Genomic DNA, 12,776 nt, shown 5'->3' on the forward strand with positions numbered 1-12,776 from the left:
TAAAGATTCCAGAAAAATCCCACCCTCCGATATCCAAGATTTACTATATAGAACCTAATCGGAAAAAAGAACTGTTACAGGAGGATAGGATGGTTCCTCCGCCAAAGACATTAGACTTGAACTTGGACTTGACTCAAATAATAGAAGGAGAGAATGTGGGTTTAACAACTGCTACTCTTAAAGTATTTTTCATACTTCAGCCAGATAGAGACTGGATACTTAAGCAATATTTTCTTAATAAAAGTCAGGATTTCTTAGGTTGCCAAATTAGAATGTATCCAGATATCTCTAGGGCGACCCAGAGAAAAAGACAGGAATTCCTTAAATTAAGGCCGAAGGTATTACAATTAGGAGCACTTTTTTGGCTGAATTTCCCATGCAAGTGTGTAATAAAATTGAATTCAGTAAAGTATGTATTTTTTGAGGCAAAGCAACTAAATACTTTTATAGAGGCTAAACTGAGAGATTCTTCATCTCCATTTCCAATAACTGTAACAACTTCAACTCCATGATTGATTTAAATTCCCGATTGCTCTCACCAGCCACTTTATTCTTAATTAGAAATTGCTTTTCTGATTTTTTTTTCATTATTTCCTTAAGTTAGTAGGGGCTCCCTTTCTATTGTGGACTAAAGATGATAATTTAGTTTATTGTATTTGCCTGTATTGTTTTTCTTGTATAACTGGAAAAGGAACTATTATAACCATCTTTTCTATTCAAGATGTATACTTGATGTAAAAATTAAAATCTTATAAAAAAAAAAAAAAAAAAAAGAATGGTAGAATGAAAGGAAAAATAATGTATTTAAAATTCCTCCCTGTGAAGAAGTAAGTTCAGGTTTCTGAAATCCAAGATGCAGCATAAGTCTCCAGTCTTCTCTGGAATGAGGAAATACTTGGAGTAGAAGCACTGATGTCGTTCCTGTTGTGGGACTGACTGAATGGCACTGGACTGAAGGAGAGGAAATATTTCTTATTTCAAGAGTTTAGTATGGGTGTGGGGTAGATGAGTCCAGTGTAAGGACTGATCTGGAGGTCAGTGACAAATCTGAGTCAGTACTACTTTGATTATACTGTAGTGATCTTCTCCTAGGATGGAAAGAAGAAGTGAGTGCTCCCGCCCCCCGAAAGAATGTATATTGTGGTTGCTATAAATGATCATAATCAAAAAGAAGGCTGCAGCTTTGTTTGAGCACTTTCCTGTTGATGTGGCTTGAGAAAGACAGAGTACTGGGTCTGCTCCGGTTGTTGATACGGATACAAATCTTTTATGGTATTAAAAACATTTGTGGTACTGATTTAAAGTGCTATACTTTGAGGATGATCCAGATGTGGGTAGGATGGCAGAAAAATGTCAGAGTGGAGTGGTGATTTTTTTAAATGTTCACTGTCTGTTTTGCTTTATTGAAAAATAATAAATCTTCTGTAAAACAAGTGTCTGCCAATTTGGAATGAATGTCTTCAAGTAATCCAGATGCATGCTGCCAAGCTGGGCACATGGTGGCAGTGATGGAACCAGAAATTCTGGATGAGAATACAAAGATATCATACGCCATCTGTGTAACCCTGGAATACTGGTTAAACTCTTTAGGATTGGCACCCAGACCAGGATTTACAAAAGATATTGGGTCTGATAAGCTGGGTGCAGACCAGGGCCAGGCTAATTTCCTGTAGGTTAGGTGGGTTTCGCCACCACCTTTCCTCTCCCCAGTTAGTCCAGCAACAAACTCCACTCATACCCCAAAGGTTTCTTTTATAAAACATTGGACTTCACTAACAGGGCAAAATTTTAAAAAAAGTCAAAATGAACAGTTCTCATCAACAATCACAAAAGAAAAAATATCTGATGTAGCAACGTGATACTTCTCAGTCTTCAGTCTTCTCCACCACTAATTATGGTCCCACACCTTGCAGGCTCTGTCCCATCCCACCCTGCAGAAAAACTCAAGGCTATGGTTTGCCTTCACATTCCAAACAGACATCCTGCTGGGCTTTTCCTCAGCAACCAGACTGAACTGAGGACCGGATCTCCGTTGTCAGTCCTTTTCCAGAGGTACTTTCCCTCACCCATCTCCAGGTTCCTTTTCCTCTCCCCAGAGTCTTCACACTTCAAGACAGCTAACTTTTGTTTGCAGCAGCCCCTGTTTCTTATGACAACCCCCTTAGCTTCAGGGGTTCTGGCAGGGGTTTGGGCTACCAAAGACCTCATGCTCAGCTCAGTGGGTGGTTTTATCTCTTGCCATTCCCATCCCGCAGTCACAACCAACTGTCAATCAACTATCAATTTTTCCATAATCATAACAGCATAGCATTACGTCTACTCTACACCCTAGAGTACAGAGCATTAAACATACAGGAACCTGCTGGATGCACCCCTCAACAGACTGTCACTCACTTAGACCCTCCCTCTGCGACATATTTATTCTCTGGTAATCCCCCGGGGGAAACTCTCCCAGATATTTCCATGACAGTGATGGAAGCAGAAACTCTGGATGAGATTACAAAGACATACAGCATCTGTATCAAATGGAGGCCACACTCATCTCATCTCTTTCTGCTAATATGGCACTCTTTGAATCTGAGCCCACTGTGAAAGGCTGGGCAAAAAGGCTTGAACTTTTTGAAAGACTATATGCATGCACTGGACTATATAAAGCTGTTGAGCCACTGTGCAGGCAGAAAGCATGATGATCCCCTGAAATACTTTATTGTCAAAGTGGTATAAAAGTCATGGATCTTTATCAGGAGAAGGAGTAGAAAACTCCCAACATTTCTTGGCCTTCCTCATAGCCACGTCAACCGTAATGGAGGTGCGTGAAAGTTGGACGTTACTGAACCTGGCTAAGTCTCCCCATCCCAAATCATGACCTTCCTCTCTCTCCTCTTTTTCTCTTATCCCTCCAGAACATAAAAGGGAAAACAGCGGGAATAAGCCTTGAAAAGACCAGAATGTGAAAATGTGCCTGGGGCTGTGAGAGACAGAGAGAGAGAGAGGGAATGAGCTGGAGAGGCGTGGATAAGTGTTTGAGGCTGGGGGTGAGTGGATGAGTGGCTGAGTCTCGGTGTTGGGGGTCATGAGCCTTTGGTTGGAGAGTGAAGGCAAGTGAGAGGATAAAAGGAAAAGAAAAAGGGCAGACAGAATGGAGAGGAAAGAAAGAAAGGGGAAGGGAGCGTAGGATGGTGAGAACATAGACGCGGGTACATGCAGCAGAAACATCCACTTTAGAAAAATAAACACTGAAAATTTCAACAGGTTAAAACCCAACACATAAACATGTATGTGCCAGAAAATACATATTTATCTTTGACAGCTTAGAAATATAAATGCGTATTTTCCTGCCACTGTCACAGAGACTGGTATACCTTGCCAGTTTGGCTTTTTCAGGGGACAAAAACCACTAGGGAATTAAGGGACAACCTTCCTTTATCCCTCTAGAGTGCTGCTCAATTAGAGCAGTTTGCCAAAACCTAAATGTACTTGGTAGCAGGTATAAATATTGATGTTGATCTCTTAGGACATTGAGGTTTATTCCTCTTCTGAAATAAGGAATAAATATGTATTTTCTAGGTGTGCCCTTATTCCCCCCCCCCAAAAAAAAAAAAAACAACAAAGTACGTCCAGACCATGCACCTTTTGCCATTTGTATGCACTGTGATTTTTGTCATGCATATTCCAGTTTTGTAAAATGGAAACAGACATTTATGCAAGATAAACATTTAAGTGTATTTTATGCAAGTCTCAGATGTGAATAGTCCATCTAAAAATGACTGCCGGTATATTATAGAGCAATATTAATGTCTTTTTCTTGCATACTCACTGCACTGGGTACACCCTGAAACAATGGTGCACTATGGATCCCACTCTTCACGTACTGCCTGTAATTAAACATGAAAAAAAATGAAAGTAGTGAGACTAGATAAATTATGAAATTTATATTATAATGCATTCATGGCAAAAATGTGAAGTATCTCACCTGTGACTGTTTCAGTAATACAGACCTTGTTTAACACAGAATTAGTGCAAAAGTATTGGGTGCTCTAGATTGGTATTGTGATAACTATAGGGGAATAGTTATAGGACCTGCCCTGACATGACCTGACCACCAGGGGGAATTTTCCCAGAGAAGCTCGATGTAGTTGCATGAAAGAAGCCACTAGGGGGTGGTTAGGAGTTGAAGTGACTTGCTTAGTTGGGAAGCGGCTACTAGAGGGCGCTCAGGAGTTGAAGTGACCTGCTTCATTGGGGCATGGTCATTAGAGGGCACTCTAATATTGGAGAGGATTTGTTATCCTGTGGAGGCCACTAGAGGAAGCCTACCTCAGAGAGAACTCATATCCGTCTGACAGGGGGGAGAGACATAGGTTACCCTGGCTAAATGGAGAAGGGAAGGGCCTTGGTCGAGGGAAGGAAGTATTTCCTTGTAAGAGATAAGCCCACTGGGGAAGGTTCTGGACTTTTTTAGAACCTGTAGGATGAGGAGCCACAAGAAGGGTGGAGTTGGTAATAGGCCGCCCTTTAAGAAGGAATTTCTCTAACAGGAGGTCAGAAGGGAAGGGGAACTCCAGGCAGTAAGAAGGAAGAATCCTGAGCAGAGTCCCAGGAAATGAACCAAGGTGGGCTGAAAACCCTGGAGACCAGACCCCAAGGAGAAAGTCCATAAAGAATGAGAAGGAAGTATAGCAGAGAGAGAGAGATGGCTGTTCTAAACTGAGACCCATATCCCCCATAAAGTGGGCTCAATGGAAAAGTGTTTTGATGAACTGTTTGCTGAAAGAAGAATTCCCTGCATGTGTGATTAAGGAAGGCTAAGGGAAGTGTAATTTGCTAAGGGAAGTGGCTAATTTGCATATTTTGGTGAAGCCTGCTAGTACAGTGTTGTGTTCCCCAGAAAAGTACAAAGGCAAAAACAGAAGAGCAGGAGCAGAGCCTCTATGTGTGTAAACACAGTTAAAAAAAGGAGTAGAAACAAATGATAAATCTTTATTAAAAGCACCAATGTAATGGGACCCAACATGGGCCGTTTTTTTGGTGGGCACAGACAACTTCAAGCCCCTTACTGTAGGCTCAATGACCGGGGTGTCTATAGAGCAAAACACTGAACACTTTTTGCTGTTTTGCAACGGTGCTCACAGTGTTTTGCTCTATAGACACCCCGGTCATTGAGCCCATGGTAAGGATTTTACTGTGTCATGCACCACAGATACACTTTTTTAGCACGATATTGGGCTTGGAGTTAAACTTGCGACCCCTGAGGCAAGTGGCCTTGCCCACCGAAACACAGCTCATGTCTGGTTCCATTACACTGGTGCCTTTAATAAAGATTCGGAGACTTCATCCCCATGGCTGATCATCATTTGGTTCATCCTCTACTCCTTTTTTAACTGTGTTTCCCCAGTTCAAGTTCAAACTCATTGCCAGAGAAATCGATGGGATGCCGAAGAAGGAAACTGGCTGGCAATTTCTCTGGCAATGAGTTTGAACTTGAAGTGGGAAGAATTATAATGTGTTTCCCCAGTGCCAGGAGGGTGCACCACAAGTGTACAGAAACTGCAACCTGTTACCAAGAGAAACCTCAAAAGGAGGGGATTGGGAACAGGATGGCTGATAGCTGAGGAGCAGCCACCCTGAGTGTAAGGAGGACCCTTATCCCTAAGACTGAAGGTATGAGCAGCTATAGTTACTAGCTGTTTCTGAGATCTTTATTGGAAGTGAAGCTTTTGGGAGGCTTCTGTGAATGTTCCAAGTCGTGAGGCTCTGACTAAGGCCTGATGGTCCCAAGTAAAGGTGGCCTCCTCAGAAATTTGTTTTATTTATTTATTTGTTGCATTTGTACCCCACATTTTCCCACCTATTTGCAGGCTCAGTGTGGCTTACATAGTACCGTCAAAGGCGTTTGCCCAGTTGGTGGATAACAACTACAAAGTTGTATAGTGATCGTATGAGATATAAGTGGAGGGTCAGAATGGATGAAGATTGCGTGATGTCCTGTTTGATCATAGTCATGCTGTGTTGGTAGGTGAAGAGGGTTACGTGGGGTCGTTGGGGTAGGCCTTTTTGAAGAGGTAGGTTTTTAGTGATTTCCTGAAGTTCAAGTGGCCGTGGATTGTTTTCACAGCTTTTGGGAGCCCATTCCATAGTTGTGTGCTTATGTAGGAGAAGCCGGCTGCGTAATTTGTTTTGTATTTCAGTCCTTTGCAATTTGGGTAAGAATTTTCCTGCTAACTACCTGGAAAGGAGTTGAGTTCCTGATCTGCAGTGCCCCCTGTCTAAACGGAGGAATCATCACAACTGCACCTTCTTCTGGAGAAAGGAACATCACAGTATTCAGTCTTATATCTCACTCAATTGATTCTACAATCATGATTACCCTACAATTCTATAAAAAAAAATCAAAACTGGACATCATACTTTTAAATATTAATTGGTCAATATTCAGCCTGCAGTAGACAGAGTTTTTAAAAGCACTGACCATCACCAGGTAAACTAGAACTGGATATTCAATGCCAGGCCATGCCTCAAACCGATCCACCCTCCTGCCTCTGAACATATCCAGACCCCCCCCCCCCCCCCCGCTGGCCTTTTAACCAAATAAATGATGGCTTCTCCCAAGATGTCCTGACCCCTCCCCCCCCCCCGTCCCAGTAGGCCCCCCCTGGCCCTACCTTAACTTTCTTGGTGATCCAGTGGATAAGCGGGGCAGAAGCGAACTCTACTTGCTCCTGCCCCTGTTAGCTTCTGTATAAAAATGACAGCAATGACCTCTAGTGATATTCTCATGTTACTACTGCTAGGTCAGCCCCCTAGTGGCAGTAAAGTGAGACTACTGCAAGAGGTCACATCCTGTTGTTCTGTAGGAGGGCTGCTAAGTTTAGACCAACCCCTTAATTGGTATGTATTTGACTTTTACAGTTCTGTTTTGTGCTGCTGTTCAATATTGATTCACTCAGTGTACTGCATATAGTATGCATTTCACTAGTATTGCATCAGCTCTCTGAATAAGAGGAATTAGACTTAAATATGTTAATATGCTATTCACCAATATTATATCAGCTCACTACATAAAAGAAACTATATTGTAATACATTTGTTACTGTTGGATGATATATGGATTATCCTATGAATGAGCCACTACAGTGGATACAATTTTGTTGTTGAATATTATTCGTGCACACCATATCAGAGGGTTCCCATATAATTTTATTTTGATGTATATATTGTAATTTCTTTGCTTTATAATTAGTTGATTTGAACATGATTTATATTTATATTTTGGGAGTGTTTTTATTAATAAATGTTATGTTTTTAGTTTACACCTGAAGAAGCCTAGTTGTGGGTGAAACGAGGACCACGTTGGGTGCTTGAACCAATAAAGAAATTGTGTATATGAGAAACATACTCTGGGATCTGCTCTTTTTTATTCCACTGGACCACAACAGAGCCTCTGTTGTTTCACTGCAATGAGATACAATCTCACATCAAATTAACAAACCCCTAAATGATATTATCTTAATTCACTTCATCATTTCAAAAATATATTTTTTAAAAGGACCATCAGAGGGATTTACAATCAGTTCTGTAGACTGATAGCTGATATCTATTTCATCCAAATTGTCATTGGTCTGATTTAAAAAAAAAAAAAAACCTCATTCTCTCAATTCATATCTATATATGAATGTGCTTTATTGAAAGTAATCTCTTCTTTATATTACATAAGAATAGCCATACTGGGTCAGACCAATTGTCAGTGTAGCCCAGTATCCTGCTTCTAGCGGTGGCCAATCCAGGTCACAAGTACCTGGCGGAAACCAAATTAGTAGTAGATCCTAGGCTTCCAGAACCCCCCACCCCCGGAGGATGGAGATCTTGTATTGCTTATGATGAAGTGAACCAGCTCATTAAATTCAGACAAACTCTTCTGAAAAATAAATATTTGTTCCTTTTACTTGACCTAAATAAACAAATTACACTGTTTTATGAATTGGCTTTCACAATCATTTTATTAGACAGCTATTGCTGGCAGTTTTTAATTATTGGTCTTTAAATACAGTTGTATGTATATAAATGATAGCTGTGCTTCCTATGTGGTTCAGAGTTTTCATGGTGTTGCCAAAGACCCAGGAGGCTAATGGCAAAGTAAGCCTGTATTTAGTCTTGTAAAGGCTTTTTACATAATTAACAGAAGGCAATGATGATGTAAGCCATTTCCAAGGCTCCTGCTTTCTAATTCCCAAGCTTATATATTCCCTCCAGATGGAACAAACAACTGATACAACTTTCTAATATTATCTTTACTGACAACGCATAATTCTTACTGTTTCTGGAGACAGCTACCTCTCAATAAACAAGCTTTCAGGAAGACAGTGATCTTGGGGGAAAACGTTAAATTAAGTCTCAGGATAGCTTCTTATTCTAAGCAAGCAGACTGGTGTGCTTTCTATTTTATCACCAAATTGGGAATCAAATATAATTTCTTCCAATTCAGTTATATGGTATTTGCTTGTCTGTGGATAAAATAGAAATCTAATGCTGCTCTTCCAACATATTTCAATGTTCCTGTCAACAATGCTATTAACCAGATTTCTTGATTTCAAAGTAAATAAAAGCAGCTGGGATGATAGCACAGCAAGTCAGTCTTGCATATTTAAGCCTCATGCATGGAGGAATTTGTACTGGACCAAATTTGCATATTAATGAAGTGCTAATTGAGCTTTGCAGTCAGTTTTGCAGAAAATGGCTTTATTGCTGTTTGCACAATTTTCAGAGTGTTTGAGGAGGGAAAGGGAATGTGGCAGAGGGTGACAAAAATGAACACATGAGGAAATAGTAAGGAAAAATAGCAGGTAGAGAAATTAAATCACAGTTACATTCAATGTATATATTAGGGAAACAAAAGCCGATTAAGAATTATACCCAAGCTGAATATGGGACATAGAGTAACATGTTTCTTTTACAAGCTCTTTTTCTGATAATCTTCCCAAAGCCTCACAATTAATTCTGATCCTCCAAGGGCTCTTTCAATCAGCCCTACATTCCCAACTCCTGCCATCAAGGATTCTGGGATTTGTAGTTTTGTACTTTGCACTGGTAAAAGGTGGCAGAGAAGAGAAGGGGTTAAAAGTCAGGCAATACGAAAGGTGTCTGATGAATTGGAGGCAAATGAGAGTTATGTTTCTTTCATGTTAGGCTTTTCTTATTTTTATTTTGCAGCTGCCCTTATCGCTAGCCAACCAAGGACTCAACCTGTACATCTATGCAGATGATGTCACGATATACATCCCATTCAAACAAGACATAACCGAAATCACAAATGAAATCACACACAGCCTCCAAATAATGAACTCATGGGCAGACGCATTTCAACTAAAGCTAAACGCTGAAAAAACACAATGTCTCATCCTGTCCTCACAATATAACACTAACAAACCCAATACCATAAATACCACGGATTACACTCTTCCGATATCAGACAGCCTGAAAATTCTGGGAGTCACAATTGACCGAAATCTGACATTCGAAGATCATGCGAAAAATACAGCAAAGAAAATGTTCTTCTCAATGTAGAAACTTAAAAGAATCAAACCTTTCTTCCCAAGGGAAGTATTCCGCAGCCTAGTACAATCAATGGTATTAAGTCATCTAGACTACTGCAATGCCATTTATGCCGGATGTAAAGAACAAATCATTAAGAAGCTTCAAACTGCTCAGAACACAGCAGCCAGACTCATATTTGGAAAAGCGAAATATGAAAGCGCCAGGCCCCTAAGAGAAAAACTACACTGGCTCCCACTAAAAGAAAGAATTGAGTTCAAAGTATGCACCCTGGTCCACAAAATCATTCATGGAGACGCTCCAATTATATGTCAGACCTAATAGACCTGCCTATCAGGAATGCAAAAAGATCATCACGCACATTCCTCAATCTCCATTATCCTAATTGTAAAGGACTAAAGTACAAATCCATATACGCGACCAGTTTCTCATACATCTGCACGCAGTTATGGAACGCACTACCGAAGGCCATAAAAACAACACAAGACCTACCCATCTTCCGAAGGCTACTGAAAACAGATCTTTTCAAGAAGGCTTACCGCAAACATCCATCTTAGATACTAAATAATAACACTATACACGATCTATACAAAACCAATCTCTTATCACACAGAAGACTAACCTCCCTGATATTAACAATCAAGCAATACCACCCTAAACATTAAACTGAATAAGATCTATTTACAATGACCTAATGTATGTTACAAGCCAACCTATTGTTCAGGAACCTCATACAATACCATTATCTATTCTTCTTTACCTTATATATACAGTATATATATACATGATGTATATATATACCATGATCTGCTTCATATATGTTATGCTCCATGTATGTCACCTTGTATACATACACCTTTAATGTAATACCATATGTAACTCAGGTACCCAGAAATGGCATTCGCCATTACGGCAAATGTAAGCCACATTGAGCCTGCAAATAGGTGGGAAAATGTGGGATACAAATGCTACAAATAAATAATAATAATAATTTATGGTGTGGGCCTCCCCAGTGATTCCCCTTTTCCACCAATATATATATCAATGAAATACTGCAGCAATCTGTCTACTGATGATGGCATAAAATAGCTTCCTCAAGAGCTATGACACTATGAGCAGGACTTGGTGCTACCTTAGGAGCAGTGGCATAGCTACAGGTGGAAGGAGCCTACCCACTTTGGGTTCAGGCCCACCCAGAAGCAGCGTACCTCTTTGGTGTTCCTGGTGGTGATCCCCAAGCCCTACAAGCTGAGGATGTCCTCTGTGGAGCCTCTCAGATCATATGAAGAGCGGTGAAGTCGACAGCACACTTCTAGATGCTGACACCAGCAAACCCTCTCCCCCCCCCCCCTTGTATGCACAGTTCAGTCCCAGATTCGCAGCCACCATTTTTAAGCAGCAGCAGTGAGGAGCAAGAGTGAGTGGGGTTCGCTTCTGCCCTGATCACCCACTTGACCACCATAGACCTTAAGGTAGGCCATGGGGGGGGGGGGCTACACATGAGGGGGAGGTAGGAATTAGGAGGGGAATAGGAATTAGGGGGGAGGGGAATAGGAATTTGTATAATGCTGTCAGGATCCCAAGGAAAAGTTCAGAATGGGGGGGGGGGGAAACTGGGAGAATTTGTAAAGTTGGTGGGGTCCAGTCATATTGTAGGGGGGCTCAGGAGGAGAGAAGCAAGTGTGAAAGATGCAAGGCACCACTGACAGCTATGCGGGTTCAGGCTAATCTTCAGTGTCAGCACCCACATAGCTAAACAACTAAAGTTAAGACTGCTATTTATGTAGACCTATTTGGTCACTTAGCTATGCAGACACTTAACTATGCAGCTGCCAGCTTCTCCCCAACTTTGCCCTTGGATCGCCCCTCTCCAGCCCACTTCAAAAATGGCTTGTCAGAGCTAATATTCAGTGGTACTGCCTGGTCAATTAATGCTGAATATCAGCACCGGCTCACAGAGTGCAATTTAAGCAGGCGGGAGCCTCTCCTGCCCATTTAAATCACTTTGGGGCTCATTTTCAAACGAGAAAAATGTTCAAAAAATGTGTCATAAAACACGATTTGGACTGATTTCTTCTCAAAACATCCAAATCGGTATTTTTGAAACCTGTTTTGCAGATGTCTATGCATTTCGTCTGCAGTGCGTCCAAATCACAAGCGGGTTTGTCAGAGCCTTTCGAAGGCGTGCCTAACACTTGGACGTTTTACAGCCATAATGGAACAAAACCAAAACATCTAGAGTGAAATCTGCAACATTTGGTCTAGACCTGTTTTTCTAACGAATAAGACAAAAAAAAGATGCCCTAAATGACCAGATGACCACAGTAGGGATTCAAGGATAACCTCCCCATCCTCACCCCAAAATGTGAATAAAAATAGTACTCACCAGCCTCTATGACAGCCTCAGATGTTATAGCCAGGTCCACTAGAGCAACATGCAGGTCCCTGGAGTAATCTAGAGGTGAGTGTAGTGCACTGTAGACAGCTGGACCCAGGCCCATACCTCCCCTACCTGTTACACTTGTAGTGGAGACTGTAAGCCCTCCAAAACTCATCAGAAACCCACTGTACCCAAATACAGGTGCCCCCTTCACCCATAAGGGCCATTGTGATGGTGTACAGTTGGGGGTAATGGGTTTTGGAGGGCTCAGCAGACAAGATAAGGGAGCAACAGTGAGATATGTACCTGGGAGCATTTATATGAAGTCCACAGCAGTGCTCCCTAGGGTGCCCCATTGCTTTCCTGGAATATCTGGGGGACCATGCTAAAAATGCTGGTCCCCTCATATATCCCAATGATTTGATTTTGTGCATTTTTAACTTGTGCAGGGTTTTTTGAAAATAGCCTAAAAAGATAAACGTACAAAGCCTTGTTCAAAATGGTATTTTAGAAAAAAAGATCTTTTTTTCTGAGAATGGGTATATATCCTATTTGGATTTGGTAAGTTTAGCACAAAACGTCTAAAGTCCGTCTTAGAAGCACTATCGAAAATGCCCCTCCATGAATAACAACTGGTATGGCTTTTCAGAAGAGAAGACAAATAATTAAAAATGCAGCGGTAGGCACATGAGTGTGCAGACTAGCATGACATGTTAGGTGAGAGGGAAGAAAGAAAGTATCTACACAAAAATGGACTATCTTATTATTTATTCAGATTCTCAGTCCTCGATTTAAGATTTGCTGCTGTTCTGGCCCAGTAGCCAAGCATTACCTTTACATATTCCAT

At 41.2% G+C, this 12,776-nt stretch overlaps 1 protein-coding gene across 1 annotated transcript in view; it reads right to left on the reverse strand.

Annotated features, from left to right (window-relative positions):
• Window positions 1-804: 804 nt before the first annotated feature.
• Window positions 805-12,776, reverse strand: part of LOC115482380 — a 133,677-nt gene continuing 121,705 nt past the window's right edge. The window contains exons 26-27 of the mRNA XM_030222127.1: window positions 3,818-3,875; window positions 805-951 (exon numbers count right to left, since the gene is read on the reverse strand). Of these exons, the coding sequence (XP_030077987.1) occupies window positions 805-951; window positions 3,818-3,875 (205 nt within the window). The remainder of the gene's footprint in view (window positions 952-3,817; window positions 3,876-12,776) is intronic.

The sequence above is a fragment of the Microcaecilia unicolor genome, chromosome 13 (genome assembly GCF_901765095.1).
Source record: "Microcaecilia unicolor chromosome 13, aMicUni1.1, whole genome shotgun sequence".
Taxonomy (NCBI): domain Eukaryota; kingdom Metazoa; phylum Chordata; class Amphibia; order Gymnophiona; family Siphonopidae; genus Microcaecilia; species Microcaecilia unicolor.